The sequence below is a fragment of the Protobothrops mucrosquamatus genome, unplaced genomic scaffold (assembly GCF_001527695.2).
Source record: "Protobothrops mucrosquamatus isolate PMUCROS unplaced genomic scaffold, P.Mucros_1.0 scaffold571, whole genome shotgun sequence".
NCBI lineage: Eukaryota > Metazoa > Chordata > Lepidosauria > Squamata > Viperidae > Protobothrops > Protobothrops mucrosquamatus.
Window position 1 is genome coordinate 73,384 of NW_015386873.1, and position 20,385 is coordinate 93,768.

Below are 20,385 nucleotides of genomic sequence, written 5' to 3' on the forward strand. Positions count from 1 at the left end.
ATGTGCAAACATGCCTTAATCAGACCCCACCAATACGTTCCCAGACTGATGCAAAGTCCTCATGGCTATAGATACTATAATACACTAACATTTACTTTACACAGGATATTGTTATAGTTTAAAGATTATGACTTTAAACTAAATCTTTAAACAGAATTATACTCAACTTGACATCTAACAGAAATAAATAAGGACTCATATTTTTATAAAACCAATTTATTTTGTGATTAAGGCACCAGGCTAGAAAGCAGGAGACCATAAACTCAAGTCCTGCCTTAGCCATGAAAACCAGCTGGGTGACTTTGGGCCAGTCAATCTCTCTCAGCTCTACCCACCCTTCCAGATCTGTTGTTGTGAGAAAAATAGGAGGAGGAAGAAGATATGTTGGATATGTTTGTCACTTTGAGTTAATTGTAAAAATAAAGGTGGCATACAAATAAATAAATAAATAAATAAAAATAAATAAATTTAAATATTAAAAGAGTTTTCAAAAAGCCTATTAGCAAATGAAGTGTGGCAACTAATAACACAGAATAGGCACTCTTTTAGTGTTAAAACATTGTTTTAAAATTTTACATCTGTCAAAAGTACCGTATTTTCCGGCATATAAAACGACTGGGTGTATAAGACGACCCCCAACTTTTCCAGTTAAAATATAGAGTTTGAGCGAGAGAGAGGGAGGGGAGAGAAAACTTGATGAGTAATATGCCAAACCACATGTGTAAAGGAATAAAATAGAATACCTGTATAAGACGACTGGGCGTATAAGACGACCCCCGACTTTTGAGAAGATTTTCAGGGTTTAGAAAGTCGTCTTATAAGCCAGAAAATACGGTAATGCATTTCTTACTTGGAAGGCAGCTAAGATGGAATTATTCTGAACTATTTTTAACACTCACAGTGATGATTCTATCTCTTTTTGAAGGTACTTTAATTTCTGCTGTTTTATATGCAAAATGCCAGGTGGTCTTTGGATTCTGGTAGAATAGAAATAAATATCTAAAATAAGCAACCACAATTTGGCATGCTCTGTATTGCATTGTATTAAAAAAAGTTATCAGGGCAGATGGAGTACAAAGTTAAAGGAAGTTGGAGATAGGGCAGAGGCAGTTAACTGGATAAAAAACAGGGAAAGAAAAAAAAAAGACAAAGCAGTATACAGAAAAGAAATGATATGAGGTTCGTTCTCAGAGCTCTGCTGAAGATGTTACCTACCCTGGGAACGAAACCAACCCACAAGCTCGGAAAATGAACCTTCACCCTCATCCTATACCAGAGCTACAGATAATCGCCACTACTGCAAAGAAATGAGATATTGGAGACTTTGTGAAAATGTAAATTATCAGTAGGTAAATAAGCATGTATCTCTAAAGGGAAACGATTTGCAATTGTATATTATGCTGTTTATATGATATATTATTGTGATATGAAGTTTTAATTGCTCGTAAGAAAACTGTAAATGAGAGAAACAATACAATGTCCCATGCCCAGGAACCAGTAAGAAAAAAAATTAACATCTGTAGAATAAATATATACTTATTTTGGTGTAATGCCAATGAGATTTTAACTGTATGTGCCCGTGTGTATTTTTGTCTATACATACAACAATTAAATGATCATGTGCAACAAGTCATTGCTGAATCTTAGTTACTACATAGATTTCCTCCATGATGATCTGATCTTAACCCTAACCTGGTCTTTCAGATCTTCAATAATGCAATCATGTCCACTGTAACTTTCTATCCACATATTAAATATGCATGAATTGTATATGCGTATAAATATATAAATATAAATACACACACACACACACAACACATATAGATAGCCTCAAAATAAATGTAGATAAGTATGCCACTTCTGATTAAATAAACCCAGTTTCACTATGGGCACCTTGTTAACTTTTCATTGTATACAGCACATGATGCATTTTTAATGATTTACTGGGTTTTCCTTATTTTTATTATGCTTGTTATTTATTTGTTTTACAAGTGGCTTTCAGCTGTATCTGATGCTTTTAAGAATTAATCTGTCCATTGACTATACTGCCAACTGCATTGTACTTTTTAAAACAGTAGGAGAAAAAATAATAGCAATACCTTTGTTTTCTTTCATAATACATTTTAACACTTTAGCCTGCTTTGTTAACATAATTTAAGGAAATATGAATATAGTTTTTACATTATGTTCATAGCACTCCCCCATTCAGCTGCTCAAAATTCACACTAGCAGTATTCTACTGTTTGTTCAGTTTACAATGATATTTCCAACAAATCACGAAACTGTCCTCAATGTAATTTTTCTTGGTTAAAATCTAAAACTGCAACTAAACTAAGCAAGCTAATATAGAGTAAGTGCCATATCTTTAAAAGATGTGAACTAGACTGAGCTCATAATTCAACTATTATTCTTGTTGTCTCCTCAGCATTTAGTATTACTGATAGCAATTCTTCCCATAAATTGAATAAATGTGAAGATGCCTTTGTTTCATTCCATTTCTTGACTCTCTCTCAGGCATAGGAGACACTGTGGTTTAAATCTCATAATAAAAACTGAACAATCATTAACAAGGTAAAGAACAGCCTACTTTCATCAAGGGTTCGTCAAGCTCTGAGCAGTCTGCAGGAAAACCCTCCATTAAGTTGATGAAGACAGCAGAGAAGCCAGCAATAGCCACATGATGCAAACAGGATCATTCCCTCACTACTTATGTTTCTCTAAAAAAGGTAGCCAGCTACCATGTATAGCCCATATATCCCAGCAAGATGCATGATGGAGAAAAGGGGGAGAAATACTCAAGGGAAAAAGATGACCATAAGCTCCAGAATCTAAACTGCTAGTTCTCATAGATTCAATATTTCAATATTTACAACTTAATCATGTGTGGCTTTATGCTGGAATAGAACCATATATAATGAGGGCAACCTGAATTGTCCTGTCAGGTGTTTTCCAAGGAAAGCCAAGAAATTGTAGAGTTACCTGGAGAGGGGGAGGGAGACCGAGAGCAGGAGAAGAGAGGCGTAGCCATTTGGAAGAGAACACTGTGACCAAGTGCCACAGAAATATGTGGACTTACACTAAAAGAATGTTCGTTTGAATGACAAAGTGAAAATAGCGCTAGAAAAATGAAGATAAGAGAAAAATAATGTATAATGTGTATTTTGAAAAAAATGTAAAAAGAACAAAGAATGATTAAGATTAATAGTGTAAACATTAATGATTAATAAAAGCCAGGATAAGAGTGAATAAAATTACAAATAATAGCTATAAAATTGAGGTCCAGAATTTTGGAAGGAACACTTAAGAGATACATATGAAAATGAATTATTTGTTAGCATCCAAAAAAACCCCTTGATGAAAACAGGCTGCAAGAATGTTGAAAAATGTTAAGACTAAAGGTGTAGATTGTATAACCGAAAAAGGTTAAAATATGTTAAAATATAGAAGTTTCCTCAAGGAGTGTATGAGCAATGGCTGCATCTATGCATTAGAAGCTTTCACATCATCACTAGTTGTAGACAAGGCAGATTCCTCTTATACCTGCCAATGATAGTCACAAAATTAATAAGGAGCTCATCTCTATGGATTGCTACTTTTCCCAGAGGAGCATTATCCCATATTTTCTCTAGAACACGGGTGTCAAATTCACCGCGTCACATGTTGCGATGTATCATGACTTTTTTTGAATTGCTGGAGCTAGCGTGGGTGCAGCCTCCGCATGATGCAACCAGCCCGCGGGCCGGCAGTTTAACACCCCTACTCTAGAAGCTTAAGGCAATATATATGGCAACTCCCCTTTTGCTTTATCTCAACAAGAAACCAATGAGTTGGTTAGACTAAGAAAGCATGACTACACCAACATCACTGCCTGAAGTCCAGTAGAATTTAAACCTAGATGCCTTCAACCTATAAACCAATCATTTCAACCAGAATTTATGAAAAATATGAGGACTACTATAAGCAGTTATTTTTTCTTTAAATGTATAGAAAATGGTGGTGTTTGATCCCTGACAATATTTGTCCATTAAATGTTGGGAACAATATTAACTTAATTTGCTAAAGTTTTTGAAAACATTCTACTAAGAAAAAGAGCCTTCTTCAAATCAAGCTCAATTTTTTATATAGGGAAAGGGAAAGGAAAACTGGAACAGATAACCCTGAATTTTAAGAAACATCAAAGATATTCTTTCTGACCTATGAATAAAACCAAATAATCAGCAAATATTGTTCTATATTGATCCGTCTCTTGAAATAATTTTTTTTGAATTAATTTGAGGGCTCTCTGCTTTACATGATTTGTTGTTTTATGGTTCTTTTTTGTTTCAAGTAATTACACATACTTATGTAATCCTGAGGAGAAATATAATATTTTAAAATGTGACTGTGAATGCAAGGGACACCTCAAGCACAAACAGTAGTACAAAAGATACTTTTAAAAAACCTCTAGCTCTACTGAGCCTAATTGCAAAAACAATTATTCCATGGAGGTAGAAAAAAAAGCAATATTATGGATATTAAAGAATGGATTCATATGTTCCCTTGATTCAAAAATCTCCTAAAAATGAGTATATGGAGCAGTGTACAGTAGTTCTATATAAACTAATTTTAATAATATCAATATATTGAGTTAATTCTACATTAATGTATGTATCTTTTATTTTTGAGGGTTTTTTTCATCTGAATCAGTTATATATAATGTTATCCGATTGTTCTCATCTTTATTAAATTTCACTAATAATAACAAATTCATCTTCCAGTAGGAAAGATAAAAACAAAATGATGCACTGCATGAAGGACATAATTTTTTTTACAGTATCTGAAAATAAAACACTTTATTTTCATGTGAAATAATGTTTAGTAATCACAAAATCTATTTTTTGAATTCAGAAATCAAGTGACTTGGGGGGGAAATCCACCATTTTCAAATTGTCCTGGAAACCAGAACTAATATTTTACAGAAGTTTTGATATAATCTTTTTTACAGAATAGGGAAGTTATGGCCATCAAAACAAGATGTATCATCCTTTTTCATTCTGAATCAGTATCAGAATAAAAGGTCATAAATATAGCTGGATGCTAACTGTTGAAGATATCTTTTTTTTTAAAAAAAATTTTTTGAAATAATTTGAAAACAGCTGTTGCCAAAATAATAAATCCAACTATCCTTTGCAGTTAACCTTCCATGTCCCAAAAGGCATGTAATTCAGAATAATGTTGCTGGTTTTTTTGTTAGCACACTAGACTGCAAAACTGAAGAAACAAACTTCTGCCAACAGCTGAGTAAACATCAGTCAGTTAATAGAATAACAGAGTTGGATGGGACTTTGGAGGTCTTCTATTCAATTTCAGACAAATGGCTGCCAATCTGTTCTTAAAAACACCCACAACTTTTGGAGAGAAGCCGTTTTAGTAGTTAATTGTTCTAACTGTCACGAAATTTCTCCTTAAATCTAGTTTGGTTCTCTCCTTGATTAGTTTCCATCCATACCCAATTCCTGCCACTGTTCTTCATATGTTTTAGCCTCCAGTCCACTAATCATTATTATTGTTCTTCTATGTACTCCTTCTAGAGTCTTAACGTCTTTTTTATATCATGGAGACCAAAAATGATTGCAAAACTCCAAGTGTAGACTTACCAAGGCATTATAAAGCAGTACTAACACTTCACATGATCTAGATTAATATTAATCTAATATGAACACATTTTTGTTAATTAAATCAATCAGATGCTGAAATTCACATAACTCTAGCAAAATTGATATATTTACATTTGGATGCTTATTAATAAGGAATTAGAAAATTTCCTAAGCATGAACTAAATGAACCAGGGTTCGTGATTTATATGCAAAATAAATTTGGGCTGCCTCAAGAGCATGAATTTAATTACTGAATAACCCCATTTCTGGATTCTCTGAAAGGACAGCTTTGCTAGTTATACAGTATCAGTGTTGCTTTTGGCATGCTGGGAGGGGTTATTTTGGACTGGAGGGATCAGAAAGGGAAAAAAACAACAACTCACATTCTCAGTTCCTAGTTGCATGACTGATGTTTAAACAGAGCTCTCAGACTCACTCCATTGTTGAAGAGACACTTCTAGCAGTAGTTGAAAATGACATGAAAAAATAAGCAAAAGGAACATATGTAAATTTTTTGGGGGGGTGGGGAAAGAGAAGGCACATATTTAGTTTTATATTAAAACCTTATTTTAGCCTCCTGAGAATAAAAACTATGTCCTAATATTTTGGCCAAATTAAAATTTTGCCTCTAAGAATTTACAATATATAGAGAGAAATAATTCAACACAACCATGTATATTATTTAATTCTCTCATTCAAGCAGTGGCATTCTTAGGACAGGAGTTTGGGGGAAAACTCCAATCCCATTCAACAGAATGAAAAGAACCCTAAATGCAGCTAAGTTAAGCCTGCAGAAGAAATGGGGGCATGGCAAATGTCTCTGATGGAACCGTAATTTATTGGGCTGTAATGGGTAGAAATGTATTTTCATACTGCAAGATTCTGTTAATACAACCTTATAATAAAGACAGAACTAATATTTCTGGGGTTTGCTTCTTGACTGGACCACCTCAGAAGGCTGGTGGAAGAACTTTAGAATAGGCCTTCTAAACGGCACTACTTTCAACTATGTTAGATGTTGACTTGAATGGTCTCATTTGTAGGGTTAACAGTTTTCTCATACGTTAGCTTCCGTAGCTGAGAATGACTTTATGTAGATTTGCATGACATTCCGAAATGGTTAGATTTCCATTTGAGCACATATCTGAAATAATGTTCTTTAAAATGTTGTTATTATTTATTCTTCCAGATCTAAACCACTTCCCAATGATATTGTAAATATTGATTTTTTTATGGTTTTAAATAGATATCTCACTTCATTTCAGCTCCCAGTCAAGCTGAATTTCATTCCATGTTGTTCCAAGTGTTCTAGCATAAGGAACAATTAGATTTTGAAACAAATCAATGCTCTCTTATTTTCAACTTGAATCTCCAAATGCGTATACATCAACATAAATCTCATAAAGGAATAGTTGAATCAAATAGTCAATCTTTATTATTTATTTCTTTATTAAATTTTAATGTTTTGCTTCCTCAAATACCCTTCAGAAAAAACCAACATGAACTTACTCCACCTACTTTTGTGAGTTCAGGATAAAAATGTAGGGAGCAAAGGCATATTTTGAATTCCCTCTAGTAGAACATTCAAAACATTTCAAATTTTGTTCTGTTAGAATATAAGATGCTTGAAATATAGTCACATTTTAATTGGAGCTGTTACATTTCAAGCTCAGAATAAAGTGTTTTGTTTACATACCTACTACTCAGACAGTAGACATGTTTACCTCTAGAGCAATAATTCTGGGTTTGCAGCCAAGAAGTGTTCACAAGATGTGATGATTATGAAATAATACTATGAGATACAGAGATCTGGTTGGATTGTATATATGAATAGAGTGAATTATCCCCTTTTCCTTGATAAAAAGATTTTACATTATGTAGAAAGATCTATCTATCTATCTATCTATCTATCTATCTATCTATCTATCTATCTATCTATCTATCTATCTATTTCCATCATCTTTAGAAAAAAAAGTAGGAAGGAACTAAAAAATGGTGGACTGGAACATGCATTTCCTATGTTAAATGTACTAATTTAATTATGTAATTCATGTCCATATATATCATTATTTCAATGTTTACCCTAGATCTAGAAAAGCAATACAAATGGTCCAGATCTGGCTTGGAATAAGAGAACAATCTTCCAGAAAAAATTCCCTTTGGAAAAGACAGCTTAGAATGCTGCTAACCTCCCCCATAGTATGGTATACCAGCCTACCCAGTTTTAACACTTCTGGATAACCAGATTCCAGAATTCTCAGTAATAAGCATGTTGACGAGGAATTCTGGGAACTGATATTTACATGTCAACAAGGTATTCAGAATGTGGAAGGCTTATATCACATACATTGATATCTCCAATTTGTTCTAGTGGTTATTGCACCAGTCTAGAAACCAGGAGATTGTGAGTTCTATTCCTACCTTTACAAGAAACCTGGCTGGGTGACTTTGGGTCAGTTATTCTCACTCACTTTTGTATTGTTGTAGGGAAAATAGGAAGAGGGGGGAGTATTAGGTATGTTTGCCGCCTTGAGTTATTTATAAAAATAATATAGGTAGGATAAAAACATCTAAAGGCAAATAAAAATAAATAAAAATGGTAATTAAAGAATACATGGAATACAGTAGATATAAATAATTAAGATCTAAATAACTAACATAACTAAGGCAGAATATCAGCAAATAACCCAAGCCTGCAAAGATGAAGTGAGGATTGCTAAGGCTTGAGGCAAAAGTCAAAAATAACAAAAAAAGCTTTTTTCAACATGTAAAAAACAAGAAAAAAGTTAAGGAAATGATTGGTCCATTAGTGGGAGAAAGTGGTAAGAAGGTCACAAGCAACAGGGAGAAAGCAGAACTACTTAACTCTTTTTTTGCATCCGTCTTTACACAAAAGGAAAAAACAGTTCAACCTATCAAAAACAGTACCGTAAAAAACAGATTAGAAACACAAGTTAAGATAGGCAAGAAAATGGCAAGCAAGCACCTGTCCACTCTAGACAAGTCCAAATCACCAAGACCAGTTGGATTACACCTCAAGGTTTTGAAGCAACTGGCAGATATGATCTCAGAACCACTGAACTATATCCTGGATATCCTGGGAAACTACCAGAGGACTGGAAAAGAGCTGATGTAGTTCCCATCTTTAAAAAAGGAGAAAAAATGGATCTAGGAAATTACAGACCTATCAGCCTGACCTCAATACCTGGGAAGATTCTGGAAAAGATAATCAAGCAACGAATCAGCAAACACCTAGAGGCAAATAAACTCATTACCAAAAGCCAACATGGGTTTGTCATAAACAGATCATGCCAGACAAATCTTATTACATTCTTTGATCAGGTGACAAAATTAGTGGACAGAGGAATGGTGTGGATATAATTTACTTGGATTTCAGTAAGGCATTTGATAAAGTAGACCACAACCTACTTGATAAGATAGAAAAATGTGGGTTAGACAGCATCACCACCAGATGGATTCATAGGGTTTCCTGCCTGAGCAGGGGGTTGGACTAGATCGGGGACTATGTTAGATAAATTGCAGGATTCTATGTCATTTGTATTGCAGCAACAACTGACTTCTTCTTCTTGTGCCATATCCATTATCGGACGTTGGCAATCATGTTTTCATCAGCAGCCGCGCAAAAAAGTGCTGCTGAATTTTGTCCAAACCAGTCCCTTAGATTTTGAAGCCATGATGTTCTTCTTCTGCCTGGACCTCGTTTGCCTTCAAATTTTCCCTGGAGGATTAAATGGAGCATGCCGTATTTTTCTGGGTGTCACATCACATGTCTAAAATATTCTAATTTTCTGCAAGATGGTAGGTTACTCAGTCAAATGATAAGTATAAGGGTCTACCACCATCCTTGCTACATCATCTCTGGCTGGAAAAGTGAAGAATCTCTTTTGAAACAAATCTCTTGTTTGAAACAAACAATTCTTTTAACTAATGATATAAGTGCATCAAAACAAGCAAACTGTAAAACTTGTAGGTTTTTTAAATAGAACTTTTCACTTCCCAGAACGAATAACAACTTTCACTTTGTAAAGATAACTGCCTGAACAATAGTAATTTACATAGCTTTTAAACTATATTTATTTATAGAACTCCAAGTGTCTGTACACGGAACTTAAGCTATGTTCCACTATTTAAAATATGTTAACACAGAAAGTTAACCTACTGAACGATGACATGTCCTGGTCTATATATTTAGGAAAGCTGACAGTCACATTTATTTCAGTAGTAATCAATTCCTACTGAAGAAAAAAAAATCAAAAGGCAACAAGGAACTCTTGCATCTAATAGCCACCCTTTACCCCCACCTCCTAAACTCTCTTTCTAAGATTTACATGAAATCTGTGGTAATGTTGATGGAGAAGATGATATTCTTCATTTCTATTTTGGGGTGAGAAGTTATAAAATTAAGTGCAAGATTTGCCCCAACTTAGCACAATTATTTTACCTACTCCTTGCAAAAATACAAAGAATTACACCATCAAAGATTATTAATCCAGTGATATAATGGGAAGGGAGGGGCCTGCAAAGATTATGGAAATATGAAGCTTAACGTTGTTTAATTTTGACCGGATTGCTCACTTCTATAATTTGATACCTATAGGTCAGGGGTGTCAAACTCGCATGACGTGTCGCATGACGTGTTGTGACGTATCATGACTTTTTTTTCATTGCCGACAATGGGGTAGGCGCGGTTTCACCATGACGCATCCAGCCTACGGGCCAGCAGTTTGACACCCCTGCTATAGGTCTAGTAGACTGTAACTTAGAAAAATAGAGCAAGCATAAATGATATCTAATTGATTTTATTAGCTCCTTTAGTATCCAATCTAGAGATGCGGTAGTTCTTTGTCTCTAGACAACGCTGGTTCTTTGATTTAAGAAATAGAGATGAGAACCACCTGCTAAAGTCAGTTGTGACTAGCAGAGTACCACAGGGACACTTTTAGCTTTTTAGCTTCCCAATGCCTTGCATTCTTTTTAATTAAATTTATTTTACCTAAATTTTGATTTCTTGCTGATCTTTGACAATGCATAATTTTTAATTTTGAAGAAACTAATTATTAAAATGAAATATATGACCGTATTTGCGCATGTATTTAGGATGTATTTTCAGTGCAGTACAACATATAAGAATTTAGATAGGAAATTCTAATACTTCCCTTAATGGGAATTATTCCCCAGTGTATTTCATCTAAACATAACCATAGATATCCCAAAGGTGCTTTTTCAAGTGGCGACTGGACTTTTGTATTTTTCTTCTCATCCAAGAAGTTTCTTCAGCTCTGGCTGGATGGTGGGGAATGGAAAGATTTATATTTATTGCAGACAGAGTGTAATTTGCATTCTTTTAGAAAATCACTGAGGCCACTTGGAGGTTTATTTGTGTCCTCAGGGTTACCTGAGTGGTACAAATGGGTGTGGAGCCTTCTTGGAACTGCTGAAAGGACTGTCTGGTAGAGATAGATGTTGTTGTATCCCTCCCCCCCTTTTGAAAGAGAGCTGTTCAATTTTGACGCAGATGGCCTCTTTGACCCCTCTTTCAAACCAGCAGTCCTCTCTATCCAAAATGTGGACTTTGCTGTCTTCAAAAGAGTGGCCTTTGTCTTTTAAATGCAGATGGACTGCTGAATCTTGTCCTGATGGGTTTGTTCTCCTATGCTGTGCCATGCGTTTATGAAGTGGTTTTGTTTCAACACTGTACAGATCTGCACATGTCTTACTGCCTTGTACTGCATATAACCCTTGGATGAAAAACGAAACATCTTCAAAGAAAGTCCAGTTGCTTCTTGAAAAAGCACCTTTGGGATAACCATGACCTGGATGACTGAAAATCTCCATAGACACGTAACCATAGATAGTGCATGTATAATAAATAAATATGGTATTTTTCTATTATAATGACTGGCAGGAGAGAGAAATTGAAAACATTTTTTGTGTGGAGCCAGTTCCCTATCAAAATAATTTTGTGCCTGCATAAAGAGCAAAAGCAGATCCTACAAACAGCGTCACCAATCTCTCTGCAGTCTCCAACAGTGCAATTTCTCATTCATAATATATAGACAACCCTGTTCCTTTCTTACTGAAATATCTTTAATTTGGGCATCATATGGTGAAAGATATATTCCAGAAATTTTGAGCTATCATTCCAAGTTAAGCATTTCCGTTCATTGCTGTTGAAGTAATAAGTAATCTGTCAAGCAAAAGATAAAAGGCTCACCTTATAACAAACTCATGGTTGTCAATCTCTTTTCCACACCCACTATCCAGAAGGATGCCAGAATTTCCTACAACAGAACATGTCTTAAATCGACGATTCTTCATTGGAGAAACTTCAGGAAGGAGGCTATGCAAATCCTGAGAAATATTTAGTGTACGGCGTCTGTCTAACACATAGTGGATTACATCTCCGGGCTTGAAACTGCTTTTGACGACTGAGATGTCTCTTTCGGCATCCAAGAATCGAAGAATATTCTTCCTGTATTATAAACAAGAAGGCAAATGCATTGTACCTCTTTAAGAACTTAAGCAAATTGTTGTTGGATGATGCCCAGAACACAAGAAAACCTGTTGCTCAATATCACTTTTGAAAGATGTATTTCAGAAAACCAATCTGAGTTTTTTTTGGGGGGAAACTCACCTCCGAACTTGCATGGTCACTTCAAGATACTTCATACTTCAATTGCCTAATTCAAATGTCAGATGAAATAAACTCTCTGCAATACACCAGGAGGAAACCAACATTTAGGACAGAGGAGGAAATAATACCAAAGTTGAAGATTCTGATTCTCACTGAAATGGTACGAAGCCCTAGTTTGAATTTTATATGATACCCCTTTTGTGCAAATCCTCTATTTCTGTGATCAAACAGATTCTAATATTCAGCAAGTTATTATTCGAAGAATGGAAACATTTTTTCTTTTTTTTCAGCAAGATATGACACATCTTGAAACAAAGAGTGAAAATTTATTATCTGTGAACTTTTTAAAATTATAATGGAATTACATTTGTAAAGCCAAGATTAAAAATTACAATGTAATTTTAAAATTTCATGACTAGCTCCTGCAAATCCATTTTACTGATTTTTTTTAATCAACAAAGCAGGCAAAATTAGATACAATCATATCTGTAACAAAGTATCACCTATAAAAAGCATAATTCTACACACAACACAATAAAGAACTTTTAAACATTCCTGTTTATTTAAGAAATCAGTTTTAGATAACATAGTAAATTATAGCTGTATGTACAATATTAATAAGAAGTTAGGCCAAGATGGCGAGCAAAGAACCTCTGTTTCTAATGGATGGTTATTTCTCATGTTTTCAGCTGCAACTTTACATTAGTGTACATTTTTAATAGAAATGTCATTTCAAAGTAGTTTTTCCAGGACAGTCCTGAAAGATCTATTAAAAAGGTTAGTTGTAGAGTCAGACTTTATCCATGAGGAAATGGCATCACTTTGATTCTAGAATCCCTACCTCTCATCCTACCCATTATCCAAACAAGCCCAAACTACTGTAAAGAGCAAATAATACTCTGGAAGGCCTGTTCCTGACAAGAAATTTTTCTCTTCTCCTCTGCTTTGGGAATGGACTTACTGTGTGCTTTCTCTTATTGTTTCCTTTGAAGAGATAATGAGTTGCTTAGGGCACTGTGTGGCTATTTCTTGGAGATCAGATTTGGGATAGAGCAATGAGATTAGTGAATAGAAAATACAATGAATCTCTTAGAAGAGCAACGAGGATTCTGCTGAAGTTGAGAATTTTCTGCATTCTGTGAAATATACTATACTGGATATCAAGGACCATAAGACTCTTTCTCTCATCTCCATACATACACAACATCCTCTCCTTCATCTCCCCAATATAGCCTTAACTGAAGGAGAGAAAGAAACAAACGTGCACATTGTATGCAGAAATCCTTGATGCCTCATAGAGTGTAAGAGGTTCCTCAAAAACGCCACATGCAGACAACACAGTGACAGAATCCATTTATAAATGTGGTTGGTGAAGTCAAACCAGGCATTCTAGACTAAGGTATGGGGTGCATTTGGCTGGATTCTCAGATGAAATGCATGAGGGTGAGACAGAGAACAAGCTGTGTTTTCTTTCAAATGAATATTGCAGTATTTATTCTATACAGGTTTAAATGGTCAGGAATTCCATTACAACAGCCAGAGAAGTACCAAAACTGATAGCTAACCACAGATTCACACATTAATTCAAGAGAGGAAGATAGCAATTTTCTATAAGATTGTGCCAAGAGTAATTGCAGAGTGAGCTTATTGTTTCACATAGATGTAGTTTTTTTCAAGTACCTTCAGCACAAGTGTGTCCCCCTAAAGCAGCAGGAGATAAATTCAACTCAGAAACTTGACCTTTATGCATTTAAAATACTAAAGCCACAGGCAGTTCAACCCTTATTTTTTAAGAAAAAAAACCCAGCTCTGTATGAGAGCAATATAAATCTGTGGAAAGAACTTTGGGTAGAAAGGATTCAATAGAAGGAAAAATTGGGAAGAGGAACAGATGGTTCAACAGTTCATTTAGTGACTGTTCAAAGTTACAACAACACTGAAAAAAGTGACTTATGACCATCTTTCACAATTATGACTTGCAACATCCCCATAGTCACATGATCAAAATTCAGATGTTTAGCCATTAACTCATTTTTATGATGGTTGCAGTGTCCTGGGGTCATGTGACCACCTTTTGCGGCCTTCTGACAAGCAAAATCAATGGGGAAGCCAGATTCACTTCACAATCATGTTAACAACTGCAGTAACTCACTTAACAACTGTGTCAAGAAAGGACATAAAATGGGGCAAAATTCACTTAAAAACTTAGCCACAGAAATTTTGGGCTCAACTGTTGTCATAAGCCAAAAACTACCTTTATACTCTCTGCCAGTTGAATTCTGTCTCTAGTCATTACTGCCTACAGAAGGAACACTGGAAACTGCCTTATGTTGGTTCATTGGTTAATCTATCACAGTTATTATTCTGAAAGGCAGTGTTCCTTCATGATTTCAGACAAGTTGATGGTCCCTCTTCTACCATGGATCACATGTTTGTAGGCATCCCATTATAAAGCCTTTCTTTTAAAACGAGTTTGCTATAACTTAGCATTGAACACGAAAGGATGTTTTCCAATATGCTCCCCAACGTATTTCTGATCCATCTAAGTGAATTTCTGGTGCATACTCAAGATAGAGTATGCAAAATAGATAAGTTTGTGCAGGAGCTAATATTTTCCAAGGAAGGACAAAGCAACCTGAGGAACACTTCCTTGATTCCTTGAGGTACCTTAGCTATCTAGGCAGGCACACAGACACATACACACACATACACAAATAGCCTTAGATGAGTGAATGGCTGTTGACTCACCTTTCAGAAACTGTTATGTGCCCCAGGAGGCTAAGATGTGTTATCTCTTCAAGCACTGCAAACAACCTGCCTACCTGATAAATATCCCATATTCTAGAAAGGTCTAGCTTGACAATTATTCTTTTCCTAGCCTGTAGTCTTTTAGTAATTAACCTTATACTTGAAACTCAGCTTCAAAGCCATCATCTCCAATGGCTTATTGTTTATCTTATGCTAAGAAATGGATAACCTTTTAGTAGCAGGACATATTCAATAGTTTTTTTTCTGGAGAAGCAAAGATTGCATCCGCAAAAGAGTTGGGGCGATGTCACATATGAAAATAGGAATGTTTCTTGCATGTATGCAGATTGTCAACGGATGAAGTTTTCCTTTAAAAATAACATATGGAGCCTTGTTTAGATTTTATGGCAGCTGAACATGCTCCAATCTTATGCAATTTCTTTTCTCAGGATTTCCCAGACAACATGGCTGTTGCTCAGATTTCTGGAAGTTAAAGTACTTATTCCACAAAAGGTGAATTGTGAAAAATTTAGTGAAGGCAATGGACAAATGACCACATGGTAGTGGCTAAGTCTCCAACCTTGGCAATTTTATGACTTGTATGGCTAGCTGAGGAATTCTGTGGTTTGAAGTCCACAAGTTGTAAACTTGCAAAGGTTGGAGCCTCTGACTTAGAGGACTAAAAGGAAGTAAGTCAAATTAAATGAATAATTAAAAATGCTTAGTCATAATGACCTTGTTTCCTTCAGTTGTGCCTACCAGCTGTTAAAGAACAGCAACAGTCCCCTTTATCATATTCTGCTTAGAAGATTCATATGGGGATCTGATTGGTCATAAGAGAAATAGAATATAAGACTAGATGGCTCTTTCATTTCCTCTAGCACATGGGTGTCAAACTGCGTGACTATTGCGAGTCTGACACCCCTGCTCTAGCAGAGCTCTTTTCTTTGTAAATGACAATTGCAATATATCTTCAGACTTTAAAACAACATATAAACTAGAAAAAAGGATAGATTTCCATACAGAGAGACACATAGGAAATAATGCCATTAAAATCCTGAGTATCCATATTCAGTGCTTTAAGTCAGAAGAATATTTCTTACATTCTAACTTTAAGTTATTTCAGTGAGGTATATTTTCTCTCTCTCTCTCTCTCACCCACCCACCCACACACACACACATGAAACTTAAATATTGCTAAATGTGGGAGGAAAAATGTTTCTCTCTCTCTTCAATATACAATATACCACTAAGAACAAGGAAATATATGTTTCAGAGTAATGAAGCAAAATGAAAAATATTGAAACCTAAAGTACTTAGAGCTCCAGATAAATGATAATAAAGTAATGCAAATGTTTCATTTCCCTACAGTTTCACTGCTCTGCCATTTTTAATTTTTATCCTTAATGTAATCTTGCACCCAAATGGTTTTAAAAGCCTTTCAAGTCCAAAATACCTAGGTTGGCAAAATGTATGAGTATTGGAAAAACTGCATTAAAGAATAAAATAAGCAACCAATCTAACTGCACTAATAGTTCCAAAAGGATAATGCAGAGAATTATAACAAATTTGTACAAGTTTCCCAGTTTCTGACTCAAAACAGGTGGCTGCATTATGCTGAGTCAAACAACTGCTCTAACTCAGTGGTATCAGAGATGCAGATTCCTTTTTTCTGTAGTAGTCCTATTCCACGGGTGTCAAACTCGCGGCATCACACAACTTTTTTTGCATTGCCAGAGCTGGGGTGGGCACGGCCTCTGTATGATACAACTGGTCCGTGGGCCAGTAGTTTGACACCCTGTACTATTCCCTTGAGAGTGGACCATTATGGGCTCTATGCCTCTACTCACTGAGGGGAAATCAAGAGCAAATGAGGTTGAAACCAAAAGCAGACAAAGCAATACCTTTTTGGTTGCTCATCTCTCTCTCTCTCTCTCTCTCTCTCTCTCTCTCTCTCTCTCTCCCTCCCTCCCTCCCTCTCCCTCTGTTGAAAAAGCTCTTAGGAAAAGAAGATGTTTTTGCCATCAGGTAGGCTGCTTAGAGAGAGCTTTTGAAATCAAATTAAGGCTTAAAACAAGCAGTTGACTATTTATAACTGGAAACTGCTTTAAGTTTAATAAAAGTCCATAATTTGTGATGCCCACAATTGAAATTACATTACTTTAAGCAAGTAAGGACTCCAAGAACTCATGGTGGCATAGAACAGAATCCGTTGCTGAATTTTTTCTACAGGAACAACACTTCAAGTTATGTTGGGCTGAAAGATAGTTCAAAGTCACCTATGACCTCCCACAGCTGAAGATGGTCTTGAACCTGGCTATCACTCGTCTAATATTTACCACTCAGACCGTTGGTTGTACCACATTGTTCCATCCTTCCCTTTGTATTGTCTTTCAAGGTGAAAAACATGGTTTGGTTGTTCCTTGCTGTGTTATTTACACAACAAATCTGTGTGGTAAATTGAGGTAGAAGAAAAGACTGACTAGTTCAATATCTTTTTATGAATTTAATTGCCAAGAGAAAAATTGAATTCAGACCTCTAATTTCTTTTATTAAGCAAATTATGTGTATATTAATAATTGTGTAGCTGCAACTATATTTTTAGCATCCTAGAATAGTTTTATGGAAAAAAGTATATATTTTAGATGCTTAATAAATAGGATTCAAGTTGCCAGAGAAAGCTCTTAGCAAATATATCCCACAAATCTAAGAATATAAATTTTCTAGTAGGCTTTTTAATTATTTGATGCTAGAATTGTTTGGCTTTATCAATCATTAACAGTAACAATTTTTGGGAACCCAGACAAATAGATACTAACCTAATTAGAAAGTCTAATTTTAGCTAGATTAGAATTATAAACTTCTTGACAATTTACAACATACTTTGTGTCAAAACAATTGGGCAAGATATGTGTGAAAGTATTAAAAAAATATCGACAGCCTATCTTAAAATTCTTTTCTGTAATAAAAGCATGGAGTCTACTGTATTATAAATCTTGTTGAGAGAAATATAGCCTGAAAAAAAAAACACTGAAAAGTATTTAACTACCTTACATGAAATCAGAATACTGAACTAGGTCAGGAATGTCAGGATTTGATTTTACAAAGAATTAGTCAATCAATCAGTCTCTACATTGATATGTTGATGTTACTCTTTTGCAAAATGAATAAAATATTTTGGATCTTTTTTGGTAATAAGGGAGATTTGGGGGGGGGGGCGGAGAATGAACAGAAAAAGAAAACAAGAGTATCAAAAGATAGCTTAGTAATGAAGGTTAAGTCATTTATTTTCAGTTTTATTTTCACATAATAAGAAATGAAGTATTATACAACTAAAAATCTGTGTTTTGCTGCTAAAATGCCCTTTGAGTCACGTGCTGTCCAGAGTTATGGATAAATTTATGACAGACAGGTCTCAGTATCTGCCACGGAAAGTGCAGTGTTACTTCTGGATTGCAGCAACATATAAGCAATTTGAAATGCCTGTTCAAAAAAACAGTAGCAGGGAAAGCATATGAATAAAGTATCCAAAAAATTAAACATTAGGCCAAGATTTGGATTGATTTGGCAGAACTAACCTAATGTTATATTAATAAACATTGAACGGAAGTATTGGGTCTTTGGTTCAATGGGCCTATTTGGAATTTGGGTACTCTTATAAAATGGTTGCCTTAGTACTATGACTAGATATAAACTACATGCTTTTAAGAAGACAAAATGACGCAGTTACTCCTCTCCACGCCTTTTAGTCATCAGTCTGCTTTGCCTATTTTCTAAGAAAGTACAGCACAGACCTGTATAAAAGCTTTCTAAAAATTGCTAATGGAACATAGATATGAGCCCAGAAGCATTTTGGGAAGTAAAGATGGTAGCTTCCTATCATTACAGTTGGTCACACAGTCAGCCAGCTGTTTAGGCTGTATTTGCATTTTTTCCACCCACTGAGTGCTTCTTCCCAAGGACTTGGGATAGGCAAATATTTTTGTTTCATGGTATTGTATCATCATTATTATTCCTGTTATTATTATTTTAAAATCAGGGAAGGCCTAGCAATAAATAAGCCAAGTATCACTGGGCATAATGATATCCAGTTGAGAATCTGAGACACGGCGATTTTGAACAGCTTGCATTCAACTTTCTTTACTCAATTTAACCATTTTATCAATAAGAAAAAAATCATTCCATTTTTTAAAAAATATCCCTCAAGCTTCTTACTTTTAAAAAGACATAATGACTGTGATTGAGTGATTGATACATAACTTAATATGAACTTAGTTTTTTTAAAAAATCGATTTCTCACTTTAAAAATGCAAATGACGTAGCTCAGTAGTTAGGTTCAAATCTCTGAGTGTCAAGAAGACAGATGGTCCAAACAAATCTTCACAAAACCCGCTTTTAAAAAAGTTCACACATTCCACATTTGCAATTAAATTATCGTGAGGAATGAAGATGAAAGATTTGTGTTTATATTCTCCTAGGAGTTATTGATTTCACCAAACAAATGGCTACTGTTATAACTAACTCCTCTTTACTTTATTTATCTTATGAGACATCTTTGTAAGGAAAGACTTCACTTTTTAGAGACTTTACTTATCATTTTTCTAACAAATGAAATCACTTCATTAAATAGAACAAATCACAGATAATAAATATGTGAACTCTTTTCTTTCTGGACCCGTCTTTTTAAAGCTGAGGCTGATGGTTTAACTGATCTTGGGCTAATTTGTATAAAAATAGCCTTTAATAGTTAACATGAGACAATACATAAAATGATTTACAATATTGCTACAACTGAATTACATTGCACATCGAACAATCCATTGGTTAAACCACTGCTTAGCATGGAAATGTGAATCTAATATTATTTTCACAATGATCCTGGCCATGCCTGGAAACTAATTATTATAAACAGAAAAATGTGTAAAATGTATAGACTGTTACAGAGGTGGGCTTATTTTTTTTCCCTAATGTTAAATTACTATGTACTTTTTGGTTTTGGAACTTAAAAAGTTACATTCTCTTTTTCACATCAAAGAAAGGAAAGTCTGGCTAAAATGGGAATTAAGAAAATGTGTCCTGCATCACCTAACAACAAGCTATTTTCTTCAAACGAGCAGCTCCCTGTGATACTACAAACTCAATGCAGATTCAAATGGCATTTAAAGGATGAGTAAGACCACCATTAAAATTTTGTTATTCTATATTCTTGCATAATTGCAATGATAGACAATATATGTAGCTCAGGTTTGAAGGCTTAATTAAGTAGGCACCTATATATGCCACAACTAACCATACCTCACTTCCCAAATTCACAGCACAGGTGTTGTTACCTAGGCAGGTCATGAA

At 34.9% G+C, this 20,385-nt stretch overlaps 1 protein-coding gene across 1 annotated transcript in view; it reads right to left on the minus strand.

The window, feature by feature from the left end:
• ST8SIA4 (ST8 alpha-N-acetyl-neuraminide alpha-2,8-sialyltransferase 4) overlaps positions 1 to 20,385 on the minus strand; it is a 68,632-nt gene that overhangs the window by 32,442 nt on the left and 15,805 nt on the right. The window contains exon 3 of the mRNA XM_015817311.1: positions 11,872 to 12,129. Within this exon, the coding sequence (XP_015672797.1) occupies positions 11,872 to 12,129 (258 nt within the window). The remainder of the gene's footprint in view (positions 1 to 11,871; positions 12,130 to 20,385) is intronic.